The sequence below is a fragment of the Salmo salar genome, chromosome 16 (assembly GCF_965601325.2).
Source record: "Salmo salar chromosome 16, fSalSal1, whole genome shotgun sequence".
NCBI lineage: Eukaryota > Metazoa > Chordata > Actinopteri > Salmoniformes > Salmonidae > Salmo > Salmo salar.
In genome coordinates this window covers 24,177,340-24,197,994 of record NC_138306.1, presented here as the reverse complement: position 1 = coordinate 24,197,994, position 20,655 = coordinate 24,177,340, and the positions used below count along the sequence as shown (strand labels likewise).

The following is a 20,655-nucleotide window of genomic DNA, read 5'->3' as shown; positions in this document are numbered from 1 at the left end:
CCTGTCGAATCGTAGCTACTTCCGTTTCTACGTAGCAACATAACAACTGAATAAAACGCGACGGTAGTGTAGAAGGAATAACTTTGGAAGCTGTTTGCTAGACTACAACAACATTGATTTGACAGCTAATGTTAGTCAGCACCTGCAAATATGGTAAAAATAATTATTTCATTAACATGAAATGTTTTGTCTCATGTAGTTAGCTAGTTCAATAATAGTTATGTAAAGGGAGTGTTACGTGCAGGCAGGCCGAACACCAAATAGTGATGACTGATGTCATTACCAATCCATTCATAGCCGCAGGAAGATGTTTTGAGTAGGGTGCCGAGGAAGTAAATACAATCACAGAAAGTATGTCACCAGAGAGTGTGACTTAGCCACAGAGGATCATTAGCTTATTTTAAAGCTGTGGCTTGTTTTAAATCACAAGCATGTAGGTCTATATGCCTAGTTGTGAAGACCTCAATTTGGGCAGAGGGCATGTCAATAGGCCAAGCTGATTATTGAGATGTGGCTGTCAGTGAAAATGCCTCTTGGGCTCCCGAGTAGCGCAGCGGTCTAAGGCACTGCATCTCAGTGCAAGAGGCGTCACTACAGTCCCGGGTTCGAATCCAGGCTGTATCTGGCTGTGATTGCAAGTCCCATCGGGAGGTGCACAATTGGCCCAGCGTTGTCTGGGTTTGGCCGGGGTAGGCTGACATTGTAAATAAGAATTTGTTCTTAAATTTAACCTTTATTTAACTAGGCAAGTCAGTTTAATAAGAACACTTTTTTTTTTTTTTAAATGTTGAGACAAGAAGGGGAGGGGTGTGTGGCGAATATATTGGCATGTCTCTCTCCAGAATGCTCTCAGCTCTCCAGAATGTACGGCGTTCACCCATAAAATGATTGAAGGTTTATACAAATGGTTTATCCATCCAATAGAGAATTCCATCAGAAAAACAATAGTCCAAACCCCATGCCTCTACCATATATGGTTAAAATGTTAGACGATTTACTCTGAGAATTTAGCATGTGAATGTAATGTCATCACAGGTTCGTGAGTAAAAACATGGGCTTTTTCTAAATGAAATCCGTTGAATACAAAACTAAATGGGGACTAAATATATTTCTTTACAATGCTAAGAGACTGAATTTCAGTATCCATCCTACCCGAAGACAATCTGTTCCTGTTTTCTTTGTGTATTTTGAGTCTTTCCCTTTATAATCGTCATAGAAATGTCTATCCATGTAGATTGATTACCAATATAGGCAATGAAAGCCAAGATCTGGAGGTGGAAATTACGAAGGTATCAAGTTGATTTTGTTTGGTCCACTGAGCGGAAACACCTCCTAAACGGTACCACCTCACAATGCCAAATATAGAAGAGATACAACCAAGAGCAGTGCAGTCTAAACTAGCAAATTAACGTTCTTATTTAATCAACACTGTCAAGTACATTAAGGCTATAATATTGTAGAGAACAATTATGTAATTTATAATGACATGGGGCAAAGAAAACTAACTTGACATTAATTTTGTAGCAACCTCTTGAATTTGCCCTGTTTTTCTCTACACTGTTTTTCTCTACATTGTACAGCAGTGAGTGAACACCCTACACAATGCGCTGAGCTGTCTCCCACTAATTCTCGAAAATTCATTGTTTTGTCTTGTTTGCCCTTTATTTTTGTCAATTCCCCGTTACATATGTCAACAATAGTACATTTACCCTTAATCCCCATTTGGTTACATACATTTGTTAATGCATGGATTAATTAGGCCTATAGTCATTTACCATTCTCAGAGTGGAAACAGTGTTCGCAGAGTACACAACCTGTTACACTTGTGAGAAACTTGTTTTGGTTTATTTCACACCATCAATTTTTTTCATTGTATTTTCTTTTGAGCACTCCAAATGAGAATGTGTGGTTTCTCTGTCCTACTTCTACACCTGAGCATGCATAGAAGGCTAACTGGCCTGCTGCACACAAATGTAGGAAAGTGCCCATTTGGGGATTTCTTGTTGTCTTATCACCAGTAATAAGGTGAACTTCAGTCAATTTTTCCTCTACCTTTTTTAATCCATTGTGAATGATAATAGTTCCTCCCAGTATTTGAAAAATCTTTCATATAGTCGTGGCCAAAAGTTTTGAGAATGACACAAATATAAATTTTCACAAAGTCTGCTGCCTCAGTTTGTATGATGGCAATTTGCATATACTCCAGAATGTTATGAAGAGTGATCAGATGATTTGCAATTAATTACAAAGTCCCTCTTTGCCATCCAAATGAACTGAATCCCCCAAAAACATTTCCACTGCATTTCAGCCCTGCCACAAAAGGACCAGCTGACATGTCAGTGATTCTCTCATTAACACAGGTGTGAGTGTTGACGAGGACAAGGCTGGAGATCACTCTGTCATGCTGATTGAGTTCGAATAACATACTGGAAGCTTCAAAAGGAGGGTGGTGCTTGGAATCATTGTTCTTCCTCTGTCAATCATGGTTAACTGCAAGGAAACGTGCCGTCATCATTGCTTTGCACAAAAAGGGCTTCACAGGCAAGGATATTGCTGCCAGTAAGATTGCACCTAAAGCAACCATTTATCGGATCATCAAGAACTTCAAGGAGAGCGGTTCAATTGTTGTGAAGAAGGCTTCAGGGCGCCCAAGAAAGTCCAGCATGCGCCAGGACCGTCTCCTAAAGTTGATTCAGCTGCGGGATCGGGGCACCACCAGTACAGAGCTTGCTCAGAAATGGCAGCAGGCAGGTGTGAGTGCATCTGCACGCACAGTGAGGTGAAGACTTTGAGGATGGCCTGGTGTCAAGAAGGTCAGCAAAGAAGCCACTTCTCTCCAGGAAAAACATCAGGGACAGACTGATATTCTGCAAAAGGTACAGGGATTGGACTGCTGAGGACTGGGGTAAAGTCATTTTCTCTGATGAATCCCTTGTCCGATTGTTTGGGGAATCCAGAAAAAAGCTTGTCCGGAGAAGACAAAGTGAGAGCTACCATCAGTCCTGTGTCATGCCAACAGTAAAGCATCCTGAGGCCATTCATGTGTGGGGTTGCTTCTCAGCCAAGGGAGTGGGCTCACTCACAATTTTGCCTAAGAACACAGCTATTAATAAAGAATGGTACCAACACATCCTCTGAGAGCAACTTCTCCCAACCATCCAGGAACAGTTTGGTGACAAACAATACCTTTTCCAGCATGATGGAGCACCTTGCCATAATGCAAAAGTGATAACTAAGTGGCTCGGGGAACAAAACATCGATATTTTGGGTCCATGGCCAGGAAACTCCCCAGACCTTAATCCCATTGAGAACTTGTAGTCAATCCTCAAGAGGCGGGTGGACAAACAAAACCCCACAAATTCTGACAAACTCCAAGCATTGATTATGCAAGAATGGGCTGCCATCAGTCAGGATGTGGCCCAGAAGTTAATTGACAGCATGCCAGGGTGGATTGCAGAGGTCTTGAAAAAGAAGGGTCAACACTGCTGTCACGACTTCCGCCGAAGTCGGTCCCTCTCCTTGTTCGGGCGGTGTTCAGTGGTCGACGTCACCGGCCTTCTAGCCATCGCCGATCCACTTTTTATTTTCCATTTGTTTTGTCCTTGTCTTACACACCTGGTTTCAATCCCCCAATTACTTGTTCATTATTTAACCCTCTGTTCCCCCATGTTTGTTTGTGAGTGATTATATTGCGGTCCGTTATTGTGGCCTTGGATTTATTTGACGTGTATTGTGATTATTGTTGAGTAAAATTGCGTACATTACTCATATCTGCTGTCCTTTGCCTGACTCATCTACACCAGCTACACACAGACGCATTACAGAATCACTCACCACCAAATGGAGTCAGCAGGAGCAGACGGCCCCCCTTTGGCAGTCGAGGAGCGCGTCCAGCAGCACGCGACCATGTTGCAACGTCTGGGCACCGCCATGAATCGCGTGCTGCAGACGATGGATAGATGGGACAGAGAAGGAGGTCTTCCAACGCCTCCACCAGCCTCATTACAGCAGGCCCCACTGTCCACCCCTCCTTCACCCGGTTCCAGCGGGATTCGGCTCGCGCTCCCGAGGGAGTATGATGGGACGGCTGCCGGATGCCAGGGGTTCCTACTCCAGCTGGAACTCTACCTGGCGGCCGTCCACCCGGCTCCTTCAGGCAAAGCCATGGAGGGGGCCAATGCCGTATGGAGTGTGGGAGACGCGGCTTTGGACCATTACGCAGAGTTCACCCGCCGCTTTCGGGCAGTTTTCGACCACCCGCCTGAGGGTCGAGCGGCAGGTGAACGTCTGTTCCACCTGAGGCAGGGGACGAGGAGCGCGCAGGATTTCGCTTTGGACTTCCGGATCCTGGCCGCCCGCGCGGGATGGAACGACAGGGCCCTGATCGATCACTACCGGTGCAGACTTTGCGAGGATATCCGTCGGGAGTTGGCCTGCTGAGACATCACCCTCACGTTGGACCAGCTGGTGGACCTGTCCATCCGGCTGGACAACCTGCTGGCTACCCGCTGATGTCCGGATCGGGGCCTGTCAGTTCCATCCCCCAGCAACTCCGCTCCAACGCCCATGGAGCTGGGAAGTGGTGTGATTAGGGTGACCGGAGGAGGGGTCATTCCCTGCACCGTCTGTGGCCGCAGAGGGCACACTGCTGGTCGGTGCTGGGGGGGGGGGGGGGTTCCTCAGGGAGTCAAGGCAGCAGGCAGGGCACTATCGTGTCACCCCAGGTGAGTCGGCACCAGGCTCACCCAGAGCCCCTTGTTGCTCACATGTATATGTTTATTACATTTCCTGAGTTTTCCCCGCATTCCCAGGATAAGGCGCTCGTAGATTCAGGCGCAGCTGGGAATTTTATTGACCGTTTCGTGGCAACAGAGGGCTCTCAAGGGGTGGTCACAAAAGTGCTCAGGGAGGTGTGTAGGGGTTTCCATCGGTGCGACTACGGTGGAAAGTCCAGACCAGGTCTCCACCGTGCGCATCTCCTCAGAATATGCCGATTTGGCTCTCGCTCTTCTGTAAGAAGAGGGCGACTCAATTACCACCCCAGCACTTTCCAGGAGTCACATGTATCCGCTCTCACAGGAGGAGACGGAGGCTATGGAAACATATGTCTCCCAATCCCTGGGGCAGGGATACATTCGGCCCTCCACTTCACCTGCCTCCAAGTTTCTTTTTTGTGAAGAAGAAGGATGGAGGTCTGCACCCGTGTATTGACTATCGGGGTATCAATCAGATCACTGTGAGGTACAGCTACCCGCTGCCTCTCATCGCCAGTGCGATCGAGTCAATGCACGGGGCGCGCTTCTTCACAAAATTGTGATCTCAGGAGCGCTTACAACCTGGTGCGTATCCGGGAGGGGGTATTCCATAGTAACATCTAACAAAAATATCTAAAGACACTGAAGCAGCAAACTTTGTGGAAATTAATATTTGTGTCATTCTCAAAACTTTTGGCCATGACTGTACACTATCCCCCTTCATAATCACCAGGCATCGGTGTGAAAGAGCAAAATGTCATGTTCTGAGGATCCCATAGGCCTATATCGAATGGTGATGTCTTAAAATACATGAACACATTTCCCTTTGTGCAAAAACAGCTATGTCTGTCGCGAGCTCACTGGTGCTGGAAACAGAGCTCGGAACAGGCTCGTTGATACAACGTTGCAAGTTCTCTAGCGACAGCGTCGGGCCGGACCTTCATATATACAGTCATTGGGCTGGACCCAGATTTGATAGGCTACAATGGTTGACTTCACTAGGGATAGCTCAAGACCGATAGAAAAGGCAGACAGGCCTAGGGAGATGAATAGTAGAGATGAATGCTATTTGAAAGAACCTGCATTTTATTTGTCACGTGCTGAATACAACAGGTATACAAATCATTAAAATCCAGACAGAAAATATTTACACAAGAAGCAACCTATTATCACACAGTCAAACTCTCATTTCATTTAGTAAGTTCACCATTCTACCGTTCTCACTGTTAAACAGTGAAATGCTTACAAGCCCTTAACCAACAATGCAGTTAAGAAAAAAAAGTGTTAAAGTATTTACTCATTCCAAACCATCTCAATTGGGTTGAGACCAGGTCATCTGATGCAGCACTCCATCACTCTCCTTCTTGGTCAAATAGCCCTTACGCAGCTTGGAAGTGTATTGGGTCATTGTCCTGTTGAAAACAAATGATAGTGGGACTAAGTGCAAACCAGATGGGATGGCGTATCGCTGCAGAATGCTGTGTCTTTCTCCTTTTCCTGTAGTCCACAAATCATTTCATTCATCAGGATATTTTCTGTTTTTATTTGTCGGCTTTATGTATTTTTACTTAGTTGGCAATTATAGGCCTACTGATACATTGACGTAGGCTCTCTCTCTTTGTTTCATGCGTTCATTTCTTTAGCCACCAATCATTGTGTCCATATAGCAGAGGCTGGTCCTCTAGCATTAGTGGAATTTTTACTTTTAGATGTATCATTTTAATTCCGATTTGTATTTGTAACCACTTGACAAAAAAATATTTAAATGAATGCACATATGAAAATCAAAATTGCCACGCAGATCGGTAGGATAAATTGTAAGCTTCCCCAAACTAAACTTGCGCGCCAGCTAGTAATATACCATCGTCAACAGAGCGCACATTTCTTTGTATTGCATAATTACAACAGGTGTGTGAGAGAAATAACGAGAGGAGTGTTGTTACCAAGATTGTGCCTATTAAAACTGAGCAAATGGACAGCAATGCGATCCATCGCGGAGAAAAGCACTCACCTCGATCCAGCACCAGCTGGTGGAACGCACCACTCACTGTGTTGCTTGCTAGACTAATGGGCTAGTACACCTACATGTTTGACATAGGCAAGAGCAGGCCTGCGAACCGAGGGCGAGAGAATGCCATGTTCCTTATTTGATATTGTTCCCATTCCCTTTTTACCAAGTTTAGAATTCTGAACTAATAGAAAATTATGTGGAGAACTTGCGAGCATTACTCTAGATCACTTGATATCCACCACAAGGGTGAGGGAAGAGGGAGCGAGAAAGAACCGACTTAACGCAAACTGTCTATCATACAGCAGAGCTTGTGTCCGGCGCCAAACCCCCACAACAGATAAGAGCGTATCACAAACAAAAACAAAGCTGAGAGCTCTCCTAGCAGAATGGGGCCCATATATAAATATAGTATAATTTATATCAATAATGCAATTGAAAAATGGTTTAATAGTTTATTGCAACACAAATTCTTGCAATTTTGCCATCACACTACCAGGAGGTGTTGCAGCACCTTCAGTACCTGTACTTCTCGTGGCTATGAACCCATTGCACTTTAAAAAGAGGCAAATCAGCAGTTGCTACATCAATTTTTGTACAAAAATTAATTAAATGTACCTATTGATTTTTGAAGAATATGACTTAAGTGCCTCATGAGCTTAGTTCAACTGACAATTTAGAACGACAGATTTCTACCTTGTCATGGATATTTGAACTTGCAACCTTTCTGTCACTAGTCCAACACTCTAACCACTAGGCTATGCTGCCGCCCCCACCAGTGCCCAAAATACATTGTTTTACGCCAATGTTTGTAAAGAAGGTAAATGTCAACAAACACTGTTTAGCCTCCTTGTATGAAATACACATGGTATACATGGTCCAACAAAATGTTTACTTGCAGGTTCCTTCACAAGAATGCAACAGTAAGAAATAGTAAAAAGAAGAATAAACATAATTGCAGTAGAATAACACATTTTTAGCATGTACAGTGCCTTGGGAAAGTATTCAGGCCCCTTGACTTTTTCCACATTTTGTTATGTTACAGCCTTTTTTTTAAAGCAATCTACACCATAATGACAAAGCGAAAACAGGTTAGATTTTTTTTGCAAATTTATGAAAATAAAAAATACCTTACTTACATAAATATTCAACCCCTTTGCTATGAGACTTGAAATTGACCTCACGTGCATCCTGTTTCCATTGATCTTCCTTGGTGTTTCTACAACTTGGAGTCCACCTGTGGTATTGATTGGACATGATTTGGAAAGGCTAACACCTGTCTATATAAGGTCCCACAGTTGACAGTGCATGTCAGAGCAGACCGCTTGAGTTTGCCAAAAGGCACCTAAACACTCTCAGACCATGAGAAACAAGATAATCTGGTCTGATTAAACCAAGATTGAACTCTTTGGCCTGAATGCCAAGTGTCGCGTCTGGAGGAAACCTGGCACCATCCCTACGGTGAAGCATGATGGTGGCATGCTGTGGGGATGTTTTTCAACGGCAGGGACTGGGAGACTAGTCACAATCGAGGCAAAGATGAACAGAGTAAAGTACACAGAGAGGTCCTTGATGAAAACCAGTTCCAGAGAGCTCAGACTGAGGTGAAAGTTCACCTTCCAAAAGGACAACAACCCTAAGCACAATGCCAAGACAACGCAGGAGTGGCTTCAGGACACGTCTCTGAATGTCCTTGAGTGGCCCAGCCAGAGCCCGGACTTGAACCCGATCGAACATCGCTAGAGAGAACTGAAAATATCTGTGCAGCAATGCTCCCCATCCAACCTGACAGAGCTTGAGAGGATCTGCAGAGAAGAATTGGAGAAACTCCCCAAATACAGACATGCCAAGCTTGAGGCTGTAATGTTGAGGCTGCAATGTTGCCGAAGGTGCTTCAACAAAATACAGAGTAAAGGGTCTGAATACTTAAGTAAATGTAATCAGTTTTATTTTTATAAATTAGCCAAAATTTCGAAACCTGTTTTTGCTTTGTCATCATGGGGTGTTGTGTGTAACAGGTTGTAACGTAACAAAATGTGGAAAAAGTAAAGGGGTCTGAATACAGGAAGGTATAATTTATAGTACAATATTTACACATGTATTTGGGAAGGGGGAGATGGGGGCAGGTGTATAAATTGAGCAGTATAACGAGTCTAGTAGCAGCAGTTGTGATGTGTGCTAAGGTGCGGGAAATCAGAGCAGGTGATCAGTCCAGTTCAAGTGTTCAGCAGTCTGATGGCATGTAAATAGAAACTGTCTCAGCCTGTTGGTATCAGACCTCATGCTCCAATACCGTATGCCTGGTGGTAAGGGAGAGAACAGCTCGTGGCTGGGGTGTGGTGTCCTTGATAATGCTGTGTGCCTTCCTCAAATACTGTTTCAAGTAGAGGTCCTGGATGGGTGGTTATGTTCTGGGCCATTTTCACCAACCGCTGGAGGATCTTGCGGTCGTGGACGGAGCAATACCCGTACCAGGCTGTGATGCAACCGGTCAGGACGCACTCGATGGTGCAGTGGTACTATTTGGAGAGGACCCGGGGCGACATGCTGGATTTCTTCAGCCGCCTTAGAAAGTAGAGATGCTGTTGCACCCTCTTGACAAGAGTGGTGGTGTTGTTGGTCCATGACAAGTCCTCGGTAAAGTGAATTCCAAGGAACTTAAATCTCGTGACTCTCTACTACAGTCCCATTGATGTGGATCAGGGCATGTTCCCTCTGCTTCCTGAAGTCAACATTCAACTCCTTTGTTTTGCTGATGTTGAGGGAGAGGTTGTTATGACAATGCCAGTCCCTGTAGGCTGATTCATCGTTGTTGGTTATCAGGCCTACAACCGGGGTGTCGTCAGCAAAGTTGATAATGGAGTTGGTGTCGTGCAAAGCCACACAGTCATGGGTGAACAGGGAGTACAGCAGAAGGCTGAGGACACACCCCTGGGGGGGGGGGGGCGGCATGTTAAGAGTCAGTCTGGAGGTGGTGTTGTTGCCAGTCCTCACATACTGTGGTCTGCCTGTCTGGAAGTCCAGGATCCAGTTGCAGAGGATGGTGTCCAGAACCAGGGCTCTGAGCTTGGTGTCGAGCTTGGAGGGAACAGTAGTGTTGAATTCTGAACTGTAGTCAATGAACAGCACTCTCACATAGATGTTCCTCTTGTCCAGATGTGTTACTGCTGTGTGAATAGCGATGGAAATGGCATCTTCCGTGGATCTGTTGGAGCGGTAGGCAAATTGGAGTGGGTCCAGTGTGCCTGGCATACTGGCCTTGAGGTGGGCCATGACCAGCCTATCAAAGCACTTCATGATGACAGAGGTGAGCGTGACGGGGCGATAGTCATTTGGGCATGTCACCTTTTTCCTGGGCACTGGGACGATGGTGGTCTCCTTAAGCAGGTGGGGACTACAGCCTGAGACGGGTTGAATATGTCAGAGAAGTTTACCGCCAGCACACACTCAGAGAACGCGGCCAAGCTCTTCTGGGAGGGATTTTCCTTTCCACATGCGACTTAAGTCGGAGTTGTCGATCAGTCTGTATTGTCTTTTTGCGTCCCTAATGGATTTGCAGAGCGTGTACCTGCTTGCCTTTTATGCGTCACATGCCACCAAGTTATCCGAGTTTGTTTCACTGACATTGAATGTTGCGGTACTGACTCTCAGCATTGTACGTATAGCTCCGTTCATCCAGGGTTTTTGGTATGTCTGGATTGTTATTGTGGGTACAACGCCATCAACATATTTTCTAATGAAGCCTGCGACTGACAATGTACACTGCTCAAAAAAATAAAGGGAACACTAAAATAACACATCCTAGATCTGAATGAAAGAAATAATCTTATTAAATACTTTTTTCCTTACATAGTTGAATGAGCTGACAACAAAATCACACAAAAATAATCAATGTAAATCCAATTTATCAACCCATGGAGGTCTGGATTTGGAGTCGCACTCAAAATTAAAGTGGAAAACCACACTACAAGCTGATCCAACTTTGATGTAATGTCCTTAAAACAAGTCAAAATGAGGCTCAGTAGTGTGTGTGGCCTCCACGTGCCTGTATGACCTCCCTACAACGCCTGGGCATGCTCCTGATGAGGTGGCGGATGGTCTCCTGAGGGATCTCCTCCCAGACCTGAACTAAAGCATCCGCCAACTCCTGGACAGTCTGTGGTGCAACGTGGCATTGGTGGATGGAGCGAGACATGATGTCCCAGATGTGCTCAATTGGATTCAGGTCTGGGGAACGGGCGGGCCAGTCCATAGCATCAATGCCTTCGTCTTGCAGGAACTGCTGACACACTCCAGCCACATGAGGTCTAGCATTGTCTTGCATTAAGAGGAACCCAGGGCCAACCGCACCAGCATTTGGTCTCACAAGGGGTCTGAGGATCTCATCTCGGTACCTAATGGCAGTCAGGCTACCTCTGGCGAGCACATGGAGGGCTGTGCGGCCCCCCAAAGAAATGCCACCCCACACCATGACTGACCCACCGCCAAACCGGTCATGCTGGAGGCTGTTGCAGGCAGCAGAACGTTCTCCACGGCGTCTCCAGACTGTCACGTCTGTCACATGTGCTCAGTGTGAACCTGCTTTCATCTGTGAAGAGCACAGGGCGCCAGTGGCAAATTTGCCAATCTCGGTGTTGGGCTGTAAGCACAACCCACACCTGTGGACGTCGGACCCTCATACCACCCTCATGGAGTCTGTTTCTGACCATTTGAGCAGACACGTGCACATTTGTGGCCTGCTGGAGGTCATTTTGCAGGGCTCTGGCAGTGCTCCTCCTGCTCCTCCTTGCACAAAGGCGGAGGTAGCGGTCCTGCTGCTGGGTTGTTGCCCTCCTACGGCCTCCTCCACGTCTCCTGATGTACTGGCCTGTCTCCTTGTAGCGCCTCCATGCTCTGGACACTATGCTGACAGACACAGCAAACCTTCTTGCCACAGCTCGCATTGATGTGCCATCCTGGATGAGCTGCACTACCTGAGCCACTTGTGTGGGTTGTAGACTCCGTCTCATGCTACCACTAGAGTGAAAGCACCGCCAGCATTCAAAAGTGACCAAAACATCAGCCAGGAAGCATAGGAACTGAGAAGTGGTCTGTGGTCACCACCTGCAGAACCACTCCATTATTGGGGGTGTCTTGCTAATTGCCTATAATTTCCACCTGTTGTCTATTCCATTTGCACAACAGCATGTGAAATGTATTGTCAATCAGTGTTGCTTCCTAAGTGGACAGTTTGATTTCACAGAAGTGTGATTGACTTGGAGTTACATTGTGTTGTTTAAGTGTTCCCTTTATTTTTTTGAGCAGTATATATTCCTCAATGTTGATGGATGAGTCCTGGGTGGATGAATCTTTGAACATATTCCAATCAGTATTCTCCAAACAATCCTGCGGAATTGAGTCTACCCCTGTCCAGCGCCTCACTACTCTCTCTCTCTCTCTCTCTCTCCTCTCTCTCCTCTCTCTCTCTCTCGTTGCTGCTTGTAGGCGGGGAGTAGGAAGAGAGAGACGTGATCTGATTTGCCGAAGTCGGGGATGGCTTTGTACGCGTCACAGATGTTTATGTATACATGGTCAAGCACAGCGGATCCTCTTGTAGGGAAGGATACACGTTGGCGATAGGAAGAAAACGGGCTTGGTTAAAGTCACCCACGACAAGATGCAGGGTTTTATTTTAGTCAGTTAAGAACAAATTGTTATTTTACAAAATGACGGCCTACCCCGGCCAAACCCGCCCCTAACACGAACGACACTGGGCCAATTGTGCACCGCCCTATGGGACTCCCGATCATGGCCGTTTGTGATACAGCCCGGGATCGAACCAGGGTCTGTAGTGACACCTCTAGCACTGATATGCAGTGCCTTAGGCCACTTGGGAAACCCGGGGGAGAGGATTCTGCTGGCTAATGATCTTGTACAGTTCGATGAGTGCCGCCTTGGTGTGTGATTGTGGCGTTATGCAAACAACTGTGGTAATAACACATGTGAATTCCCTCGGCATATAGTGGGGTATTTCAGCAACAGAAACTTCAGGACAGGTGAACAGGAGCTTGAGAGGTTTTCAACTATTTGCTTTGTTATCGTTTCAACTGCTGATTGCCGCTTTAACGATAGCTTGATAGATAAATGTTAGTAACTACACTACATGACCAAAAGTGTGGACACCTGCTTGTCGAACATCTCATTCCAAAATCATGGGCATCAATATGGAGTTGGTCCCCCCTTTGCTGCTATAACAGTCTCCACTCTTCTGGGAAGGCTTTCCACTAGATGTTGGAACATTGCTGCGTTACTTGCTTCCATTCAGCCCGAAGAGCATTAGTGAGGTTGGGCGATTAGGCCTGGCTCGCAGTCTGCGTTCCAATTCATCCCAAAGGTGTTCGATGGGGTTGAGGTCAGGGCTCTGTACAGGCCACTCAAGTTCTTCCACACTGATCTCAACAAACCATTTCTGTATGGACCTCGCTTTGTGCACCCAGGTATTGTCATGCTGAAACAGGAGAGGGCCTTCCCCAAACTGTTGCCACAAAGTTGGAAGCACAGAATCGTAGATAATGTCATTGTATGCTGTAGCATTTAAGATTTCCCTTCACTGGGACTAAGGGGCCTAGCCCGAACCTTGAAAACAGCCTCAGACCATTATTCCTCCTCCACCAAGCTTTACAGTTGGCCCTATGCATTCAGACAGGTAGCATTCTCCTGGCTTGCGCCAAACCCAGACTTGTCAGTCGGTCTGCCAGATGGTGAAGCATGATTTATCACTCCAGAGAAAACGTTTCCACTGTTCCAGAGTCCAATGGCCTCAAGCTTTACATCACTCCAGCCGACGCTTGGAATTGTGCATGGTGATCTTAGGCTTGTGTGTGGCTACTTGGTCACGGAAACCCATTTCATGAAACTCCCGAACAGTTCTTGTGCTGAGGCAGTTTGGAACTCGGTAGTGAGTGTTGCAACCGAGGACAGATGATTTTTACGCGCTACGCACTTCAGCACTCGGCAGTCCCGTTCTGTGAGCTTGTGTGGCCTACCACTTTGCGGCTGAGCCGTTGTTGCTCTTAGACATTTCCACATGACAATAACAGCACTTACAGTTGACTGGGGCAGCTTTAGCATGGCAGAAATTTGATGAACTGACTTGTTGGAAAGGTGGCATCCTATGACGGTGCCACGTTGAATGTCACAGCTTATCAGTAATGCCGTTCTACTGCCAATGTTTGTCTCTGGAGATTGCATGGCTGTGTGCTCTATGTTTTACACCTTTCAGCAACTAGTGTGGCTGAAATAGCTAAATCCACTCATTTGAATCCACTAAGTCCACATACCTTTGTAAATATAGTGTAGCTAGCTAATGTTAGTTATGCTATTGGCTGTCAGTAGGAATAGCTAGTTAATGTGAGCTAATCAGCTGCTTTGCTGTCTTGGTCAGACTTTTTAAAACATTTTATTTAACTAGGTGAGTCAGTTAAGAACAAATTCTTATTTACAATGACTGCCTACCCCGGACGACGCTGAGCCAATTGTGCGCAGCCCTATGGGACTCCCAATCACGGCCGGATGTGATACAGCCTGGATACGAACCAGGAACTGTAGTGACGCCTCTTGCACTGAGATGCAGTGCCTCAGACCACTGTGCCACTCGGGAGCCCAAGTGAGGCAAAGCTGCTGTACTGACACACTTTATTTTCTTCCATAAACAGGCAGAAGTCGAAGAGACACTAAAGAGAATTCAAACTCACAAAGGTGTAATTGGAACAATAGTTGTTAATGCCGAGGGTAAGCAAGACAACACTGAAGTAACAGCATCCCTCCCTCTCTACAATCCCATGTTTACATCCTCTTATAGGAGCTGTACCTATAGCCACAACATGAGGATTACTTTTATTTGTCAGGGACCATGTACAACATGCCATTGTACCAGATTTAGCTAGATTGATAATTTTCATCTGTAGCCCCTGGGCGTCAAAGACATACTATTTGAATTTATGTAGCAAGCTAATTAATTAGTAAGAGTCTCATCACTTCTCTGTTATAAAGTTGATGCTGTGTTTTGGTCTTTCTTAGGTATCCCAATCAGAACTACCTTAGACAACTCCACCACGGTGCAGTATGCTGGCCTGCTGCACCAGCTCACTATGAAAGCCAGGAGCACAGTCCGAGACATCGACCCTCAGAACGACCTGACCTTCCTCCGCATCCGCTCCAAGAAGCATGAGATCATGGTGGCACCTGGTGAGTGTAGCAGAGGTGGTTTAGGTTCTCAAGGGAGGCCCAGCCACATGAAGATCATCTATGTATCTGACATGTTGATGTTGTGCTTATCATTTGATTCATTGTTAATATTTAAAATGTAATGAAACACATTTAGGGATTTTACAGTTTCTCCTCCCCTCTCTTTTCCAGACAAGGAGTATCTATTGATAGTCATCCAGAACCCTAGTGAATAGCCCCAGGAGGTTCCTGTGAGAGTCAGGCAGTAGCTCCTCACACACTGATCTTTGTCTCTTAAGAATATATGTTTTGTTAGACTGGACCACATATTTTGCTTTGTGCATTTTCTTCTTTTTCCACTCTGCAATATGTTTTCCTTATTCTATTCATTCTCCTTCTTAGCCATTGTCATTAATAAAAAATAAAAATAAAGAAACAAGGACGTCATAACAATTGGAGCATTGTGTATGTCCTATGTCCCGTGCCCACCCCTGTATGTTGATATGAATATAGTCTATGTAAGGAGGGTAGATAGAATAAAGTCATTCAGATTCAGTCTGCGTTAATGTAGAGGAACTGAGGAAGGTCAATGTGTCAGAGACAGAGCTGTGGTGTATGGTCAGAGTAACCACTGAGCAGCCGTATCAGACATGTTTCATTTTCATTCAACTGTTTGTTCTAAAGAGCTTCCTGGGGCCTGATTGAGTTCGCTAGCAAACTTCCAATTACAGTTAATACCAGTATTTTTCTGCATTTCACCCATAATGCATTGCAATCTACAGCATTAACACATTTATGGTATTTTACTGTGCATTCTAGAGTGTTTTACTGTTGAAATTACAGAAATGTCTTACAGTGTACCTTACAGCTGTGACGACCCACCTACTGTCTGCCGAATTCTCTCTGCTCTCGTTTTCCTTAATAGGATGTCGGTGGGCGGAGCCGGGAGGGTTGTCAGAGAAATGGGACACACCTGGGCTAGGGTGTGTCCCGGGGATAAATACACCTTTCCCCCATTCATTTAGACTCTCAGTGCAGACACTTATTTTTGTTTGTTTTGGCACTGCAACACCCCTCATTATCACCATCTATGCATATAACCACTCAAAGATTGAATACTGACTACACACACCAATTAATTATATATAGTTTACTTTAGTTAATATATTTTTGTTATTCCTTATCTCCATGTTGTCTCCCTCTGTTATGTGCTATGAGCCAGTTCATGACACAGCACAGGTGTCAAACTCATGCCACGGAGGGCCAAGTGGCTGCAGGTTTTCACTCCTACCCTGTACTTGATTGATAAATGGTCACTAATTAGTAAGGATCTCTCCACACTGGATTGTCTAGGGCTAATTGAAAGGCAAAACCAAAAACCTGAAGACACTAGGCCCTGCATGGAGTGAGTTGACACCCCTGGATTATAGGTTAAGGAAACTGTAATTTTGTCATTTAGCTGAACTATCCCTTTAAGACAGATTGTTCTTTAGATTAGAGTATCTTGTATAGTGATATTGATAAACCTAACAATTTAACATAGAAATCAAAATAGATGACACTGAATGTGAACCAAAGTACCTCCACTTCATGAAATGGTTCTTCTACTTCATTTGACAACCATTATATAAAATACAATCTTATATTCATTATGGCACACAAACATACAGTATAAAGTACTAGTTTCATTAAAGCTTTGCTAATGTCCCAAATACACACATTTTGATTAGAGCAACAGCCAAGCCAAAATACTTAATAATCAAGTATAATTGATTACTACCCTGGAATAGTTCAGCCGTATTGCACTCTGACATTGAATAGTCTTTCACTTCACAATCATTCCCTCCACCATTGAAGTGCATGTATGCCTAATTTGTCATATTCGTGTATGTAGGTGGCAGGGAAGTCAGGTGCAGGAGAAACCAAATTGGTTAATCTGGAGCATTTAATGAAAAAACAAATCCAAAGCCAAAGTACAAAATAACATGAGTAAGATATACCCGTCGCACACCGATACAAAAACACACGTAACATAACATCACAAACAATCACCGACAAGGACATGAGGGGAAACAGAGGGTTAAATAGACAACATGTAATGAATGGGATTGGAACCAGGTGTGTAGGAAGACAAGACAAAACCAATGGAAAATGAAAAACTGATCAATGATGGCTAGAAGACCGGTGACGTCGACCGCCGAGCACCACCCGAACAAGGAGGGGCACGACTTCGGCAGAAGTTGTGACATAATTTGTTTATACTTACAGTATGATGAAATAAATTGGTTGACAGAGATCCTGGGTAAGGCCTCAGATCCAGGGGGGACAGAGAGAAAAAAAACTGTAGAAAAAGATTGAGAAGTAAAGGCATTTAGCATCTGCAACTTTTTGAGATCTGGTAGAATTGGATAGGTGTCCCACAATGACATCAATTCCACATGGCCTTTCAGACCAGATGGAGCGAGATTCAAAGTTTATTTGCCACGTGCACAGGAGTAAAATAGTACGGTGTACTACCATATTGCGGTACCTATCCAATCCTCTCTGATCTACACAAACACCTAGGCCTGTGTTTCCCAAATTCAGTCCTTGAGTACCGCCAACAGCACATATTTTAGTTCCGGTCCCAGACAAACTCACCTGCTTCAACTCATTGAGCGCTTGATGATTAGTTGACGAAGTTTATCAGGTGTGCTTGTCCGGGGCTACAACAAAATGTGTGCTGTTCGGGGTACTGGAGGACTGGAGTTGGGAAACACTGGCCTAGAGGGTATGGGCAATTTTAACCAGCCCATTGACTCAGCTCTCACTAGGACCCCAGACAGCATGCAAATAAAAATGGGAATATATACAGTACCAGTCAAAAGTTTGGACACCTACTCATTCAAGTGTTTTTCTTAATTTTTGACTATTTTCTACTTTGTAGAATAGTGACGACATCAAAACTATTAAATAACACATGGAATCATGTAGCAACCCCAAAAGTGTTAAACAAATCAAAATATATTTTATATTTCAGATTCTTGAAATTAGCCACCCCCTGTGTACTGTGTGGAAAGCACAGTACACAATATCTAGTGCCCCACCGAAGAGAACCAGGATCCAGTTTTAATAAGGAATTGACAACACTGCACTAACGGACAGTGTGTGTAGCAGAATAACAGACACATAGTTTCCTTCTTTTCCTGTTTGTGCTGAGGAGTAGTAGTGGCTTCCTAGTTCTGTCCGTGATGTCAGGGATGTGGTCCGTCACTGGACTGAGAATAGATATGCAGAAAGCTCACAACAAATCTTTGTCTCATTTTTATTAGACTTATATAGAAGGATATTTCATATGTGACATGATTACAATCAAGGTAATATGATAAGGTAGATTTATGGTTTGTTTTGGCAGCAAAAGGTAACCTTGGCCAGATGTTGGCATAGAGTAAGTTGTAAAGCATCTGAACTTATCCTTCGCTGTACATATTGCCAGTGATGTAAAGTACTTAATTAGTACTTTAAAGTATTTTTTACTTTTTATTATTTTGCCTATTTTTACTTCACTACATTCCCCTGACTCCCAAAAGTGCAAGTTATATTTTGACAGGAAAATGGTCCAATTCACACACTTATCAAGAGAACATCCCTGGTCATCCCTACTGCCTCTGATCTGGCAGACTCACTAAACACAAATTGTTAATTTCTAAATGATGTCTGAGTGTTGGAGTGTGCCCCTGGCTCTCCATCAATTAAAAAAAATATGTAATTGTGCCGTCTGGTTTGCTTAATAAGGAATTTGAAATAGTTTAAACTTTTACTTTTGATACTTAAGTACATTTAAAACCAAATACATTTAGACTTTTATGCAAGTAGTATTTTACTGGGTGACTCAATTTTACTTTAGTATTTTCTATTACGGTATCTTTACTTTTACTCAAGTATGAGTACTTTTTCCACCACTGCATATTGCCGGTGTAGGGAGTATGATATATGTGGGAGATTTTTAATGAGGACACAAGGTGGTCAAGTCTACATCCTTGTAGAGGAATCTTATTTCCAAGTCATCAGGGCATTTTCCAAATGTAAATAATAAAATGTTTCCACAATACTTATGCATTTACATAGCAGTTACATAGGCAAGTACAGTTTAATCGCATTGTAGGTTCATGCTTTTTTTACAAAGTGCTTGTTAGTTACCACTCAATAGGTGTCAGTATCATCACAGATGAACCAAACCCTGGATAGAGGGGCTGAGTGAATGTGGTCTGGACTCTGGAGGAGGGTCCTTGTGTCAGAGACACTGTAAAAAGACAGAGTTCATGCCCTGTGGACCAGGTATACTCCTACTCAGGAGCAACGGATGGTAGGTATACCAGTCTCTACTATTGTGGTAGAAAATGCATCTGGATGCAGAGCAGTACGACCTCCAGGACAGATCATTACCTCCAAACCAACACTCATTACCACTTCCTCTCCTGCTGATCCCTTTATATGAGACGGCTACATCAATGCCATCCCCGCTCCACTCTTACCTCCCAGTAGCAGGCTCCAGACCCTCTACAAAACACCAGTGGCTAAATCTGTTGATGGTAAGGATAAGGCTGAACCTTATCACTTCTGCTCACCTTTGTTTCCCTCAGACAGAAGCAGTAGTTGATTTGCTGTGCTGGGATCCAATGTAAGCTAGCACAAATAAAGCGTGTCAAAAAGGCCAATTGCCTTTTAAGGTAATTTATTGACAAGCCACTGCCAGTCATCCAATCTCTGCTCCCGTATGTTGGCCAATCACCTCCCTTGCGACCTTTTCTTGTGCGTCAGCCAGGTGAGTTTCCAAAAGAGAGTGGGAAATAATGGGTATAGACTTCGGCAGCAGAGATGGCCTAGTCAAGTTGATGAGTGATGTGTGAGTCCATTCAACAGTGAGTATTGTTTGTATAATGTTTGCTAAGCTTTTATACTTCTGTTTGGTTTTGACCTGCATGCATGCCTCTATACCTTTAGAGATGGACCATACGTCCTGTTGTCTCGCTAGCAGTTACAGAAATATTTTTCTTGCTATGAGAGTGATTTGGTTGTTTATCTACCTTAGTTGAATACACAGACTAAATCGCTCTGGATAAGAGCGTCTGCTAAAAGCCCAAAATGTAAACTTAAAAAATGAACACTCGCTAAGCACACTGGGTGGGTATTATTATAATGAGCTCCGTCCCAAACAAGACAGATCGTGTCCCCTTGCTCAGACGTTGCTGACGCATTCCAGATCTTACAACACCTGGATAGAACTTTACGTTTCAGCTAATCACATCATACGTTTATGTTATAGCAATCTGGTGCTAGACGGCACAGTCGATGACGTTGCACGCAAACATTGGTTGATGCATGCAACGTCTGAGCAGGGGAACACGACCCAAATTGGTCAGTCCAGCCTGGTCCAAGTCTGAACCAATCATAGACGTCTATGTTTCACAAGTTTGGACAGCACATCACAGTAGAGTACAGTACAATATGGTATGGTAGAGTTTAGTTCAGTAGAGTAGACACGAGTAGTACATTACATTTTAGTCATTTAGTCATTTCACTCCATCCCGAGTTAGTGTATTAATTTTAAGATAGGTAAGTGAGACAACCATATATCACATGTTGTAGTAAGTACATTTTCCCTCAATAAAGAAGTTATCAGCAAAGTCAGTGCTAGTAGGAAAAGAC

General features: G+C 44.4%; 1 protein-coding gene across 2 annotated transcripts; it reads left to right on the top strand.

Moving 5' to 3' along the window:
- The first annotated feature begins 34 nt into the window (after positions 1-34).
- On the top strand, positions 35-15,425 carry LOC106573385 (dynein light chain roadblock-type 2). Of its 2 annotated transcripts, XM_014148399.2 has the most exons (4): positions 35-153; positions 14,457-14,532; positions 14,821-14,988; positions 15,160-15,425. In XM_014148399.2, the coding sequence occupies exons 1-4, from the start codon at positions 151-153 to the stop codon at positions 15,201-15,203; spliced, it is 291 nt and encodes a 96-aa protein (XP_014003874.1). In that variant the 5' UTR covers positions 35-150; the 3' UTR covers positions 15,204-15,425. The 2 variants fall into 2 exon arrangements, with proteins under 2 accessions (XP_014003874.1, XP_014003876.1); XM_014148401.2 differs by lacking the exon at positions 14,457-14,532 and having other exon boundaries at positions 36-153.
- The last annotated feature ends 5,230 nt before the right edge of the window (positions 15,426-20,655 follow it).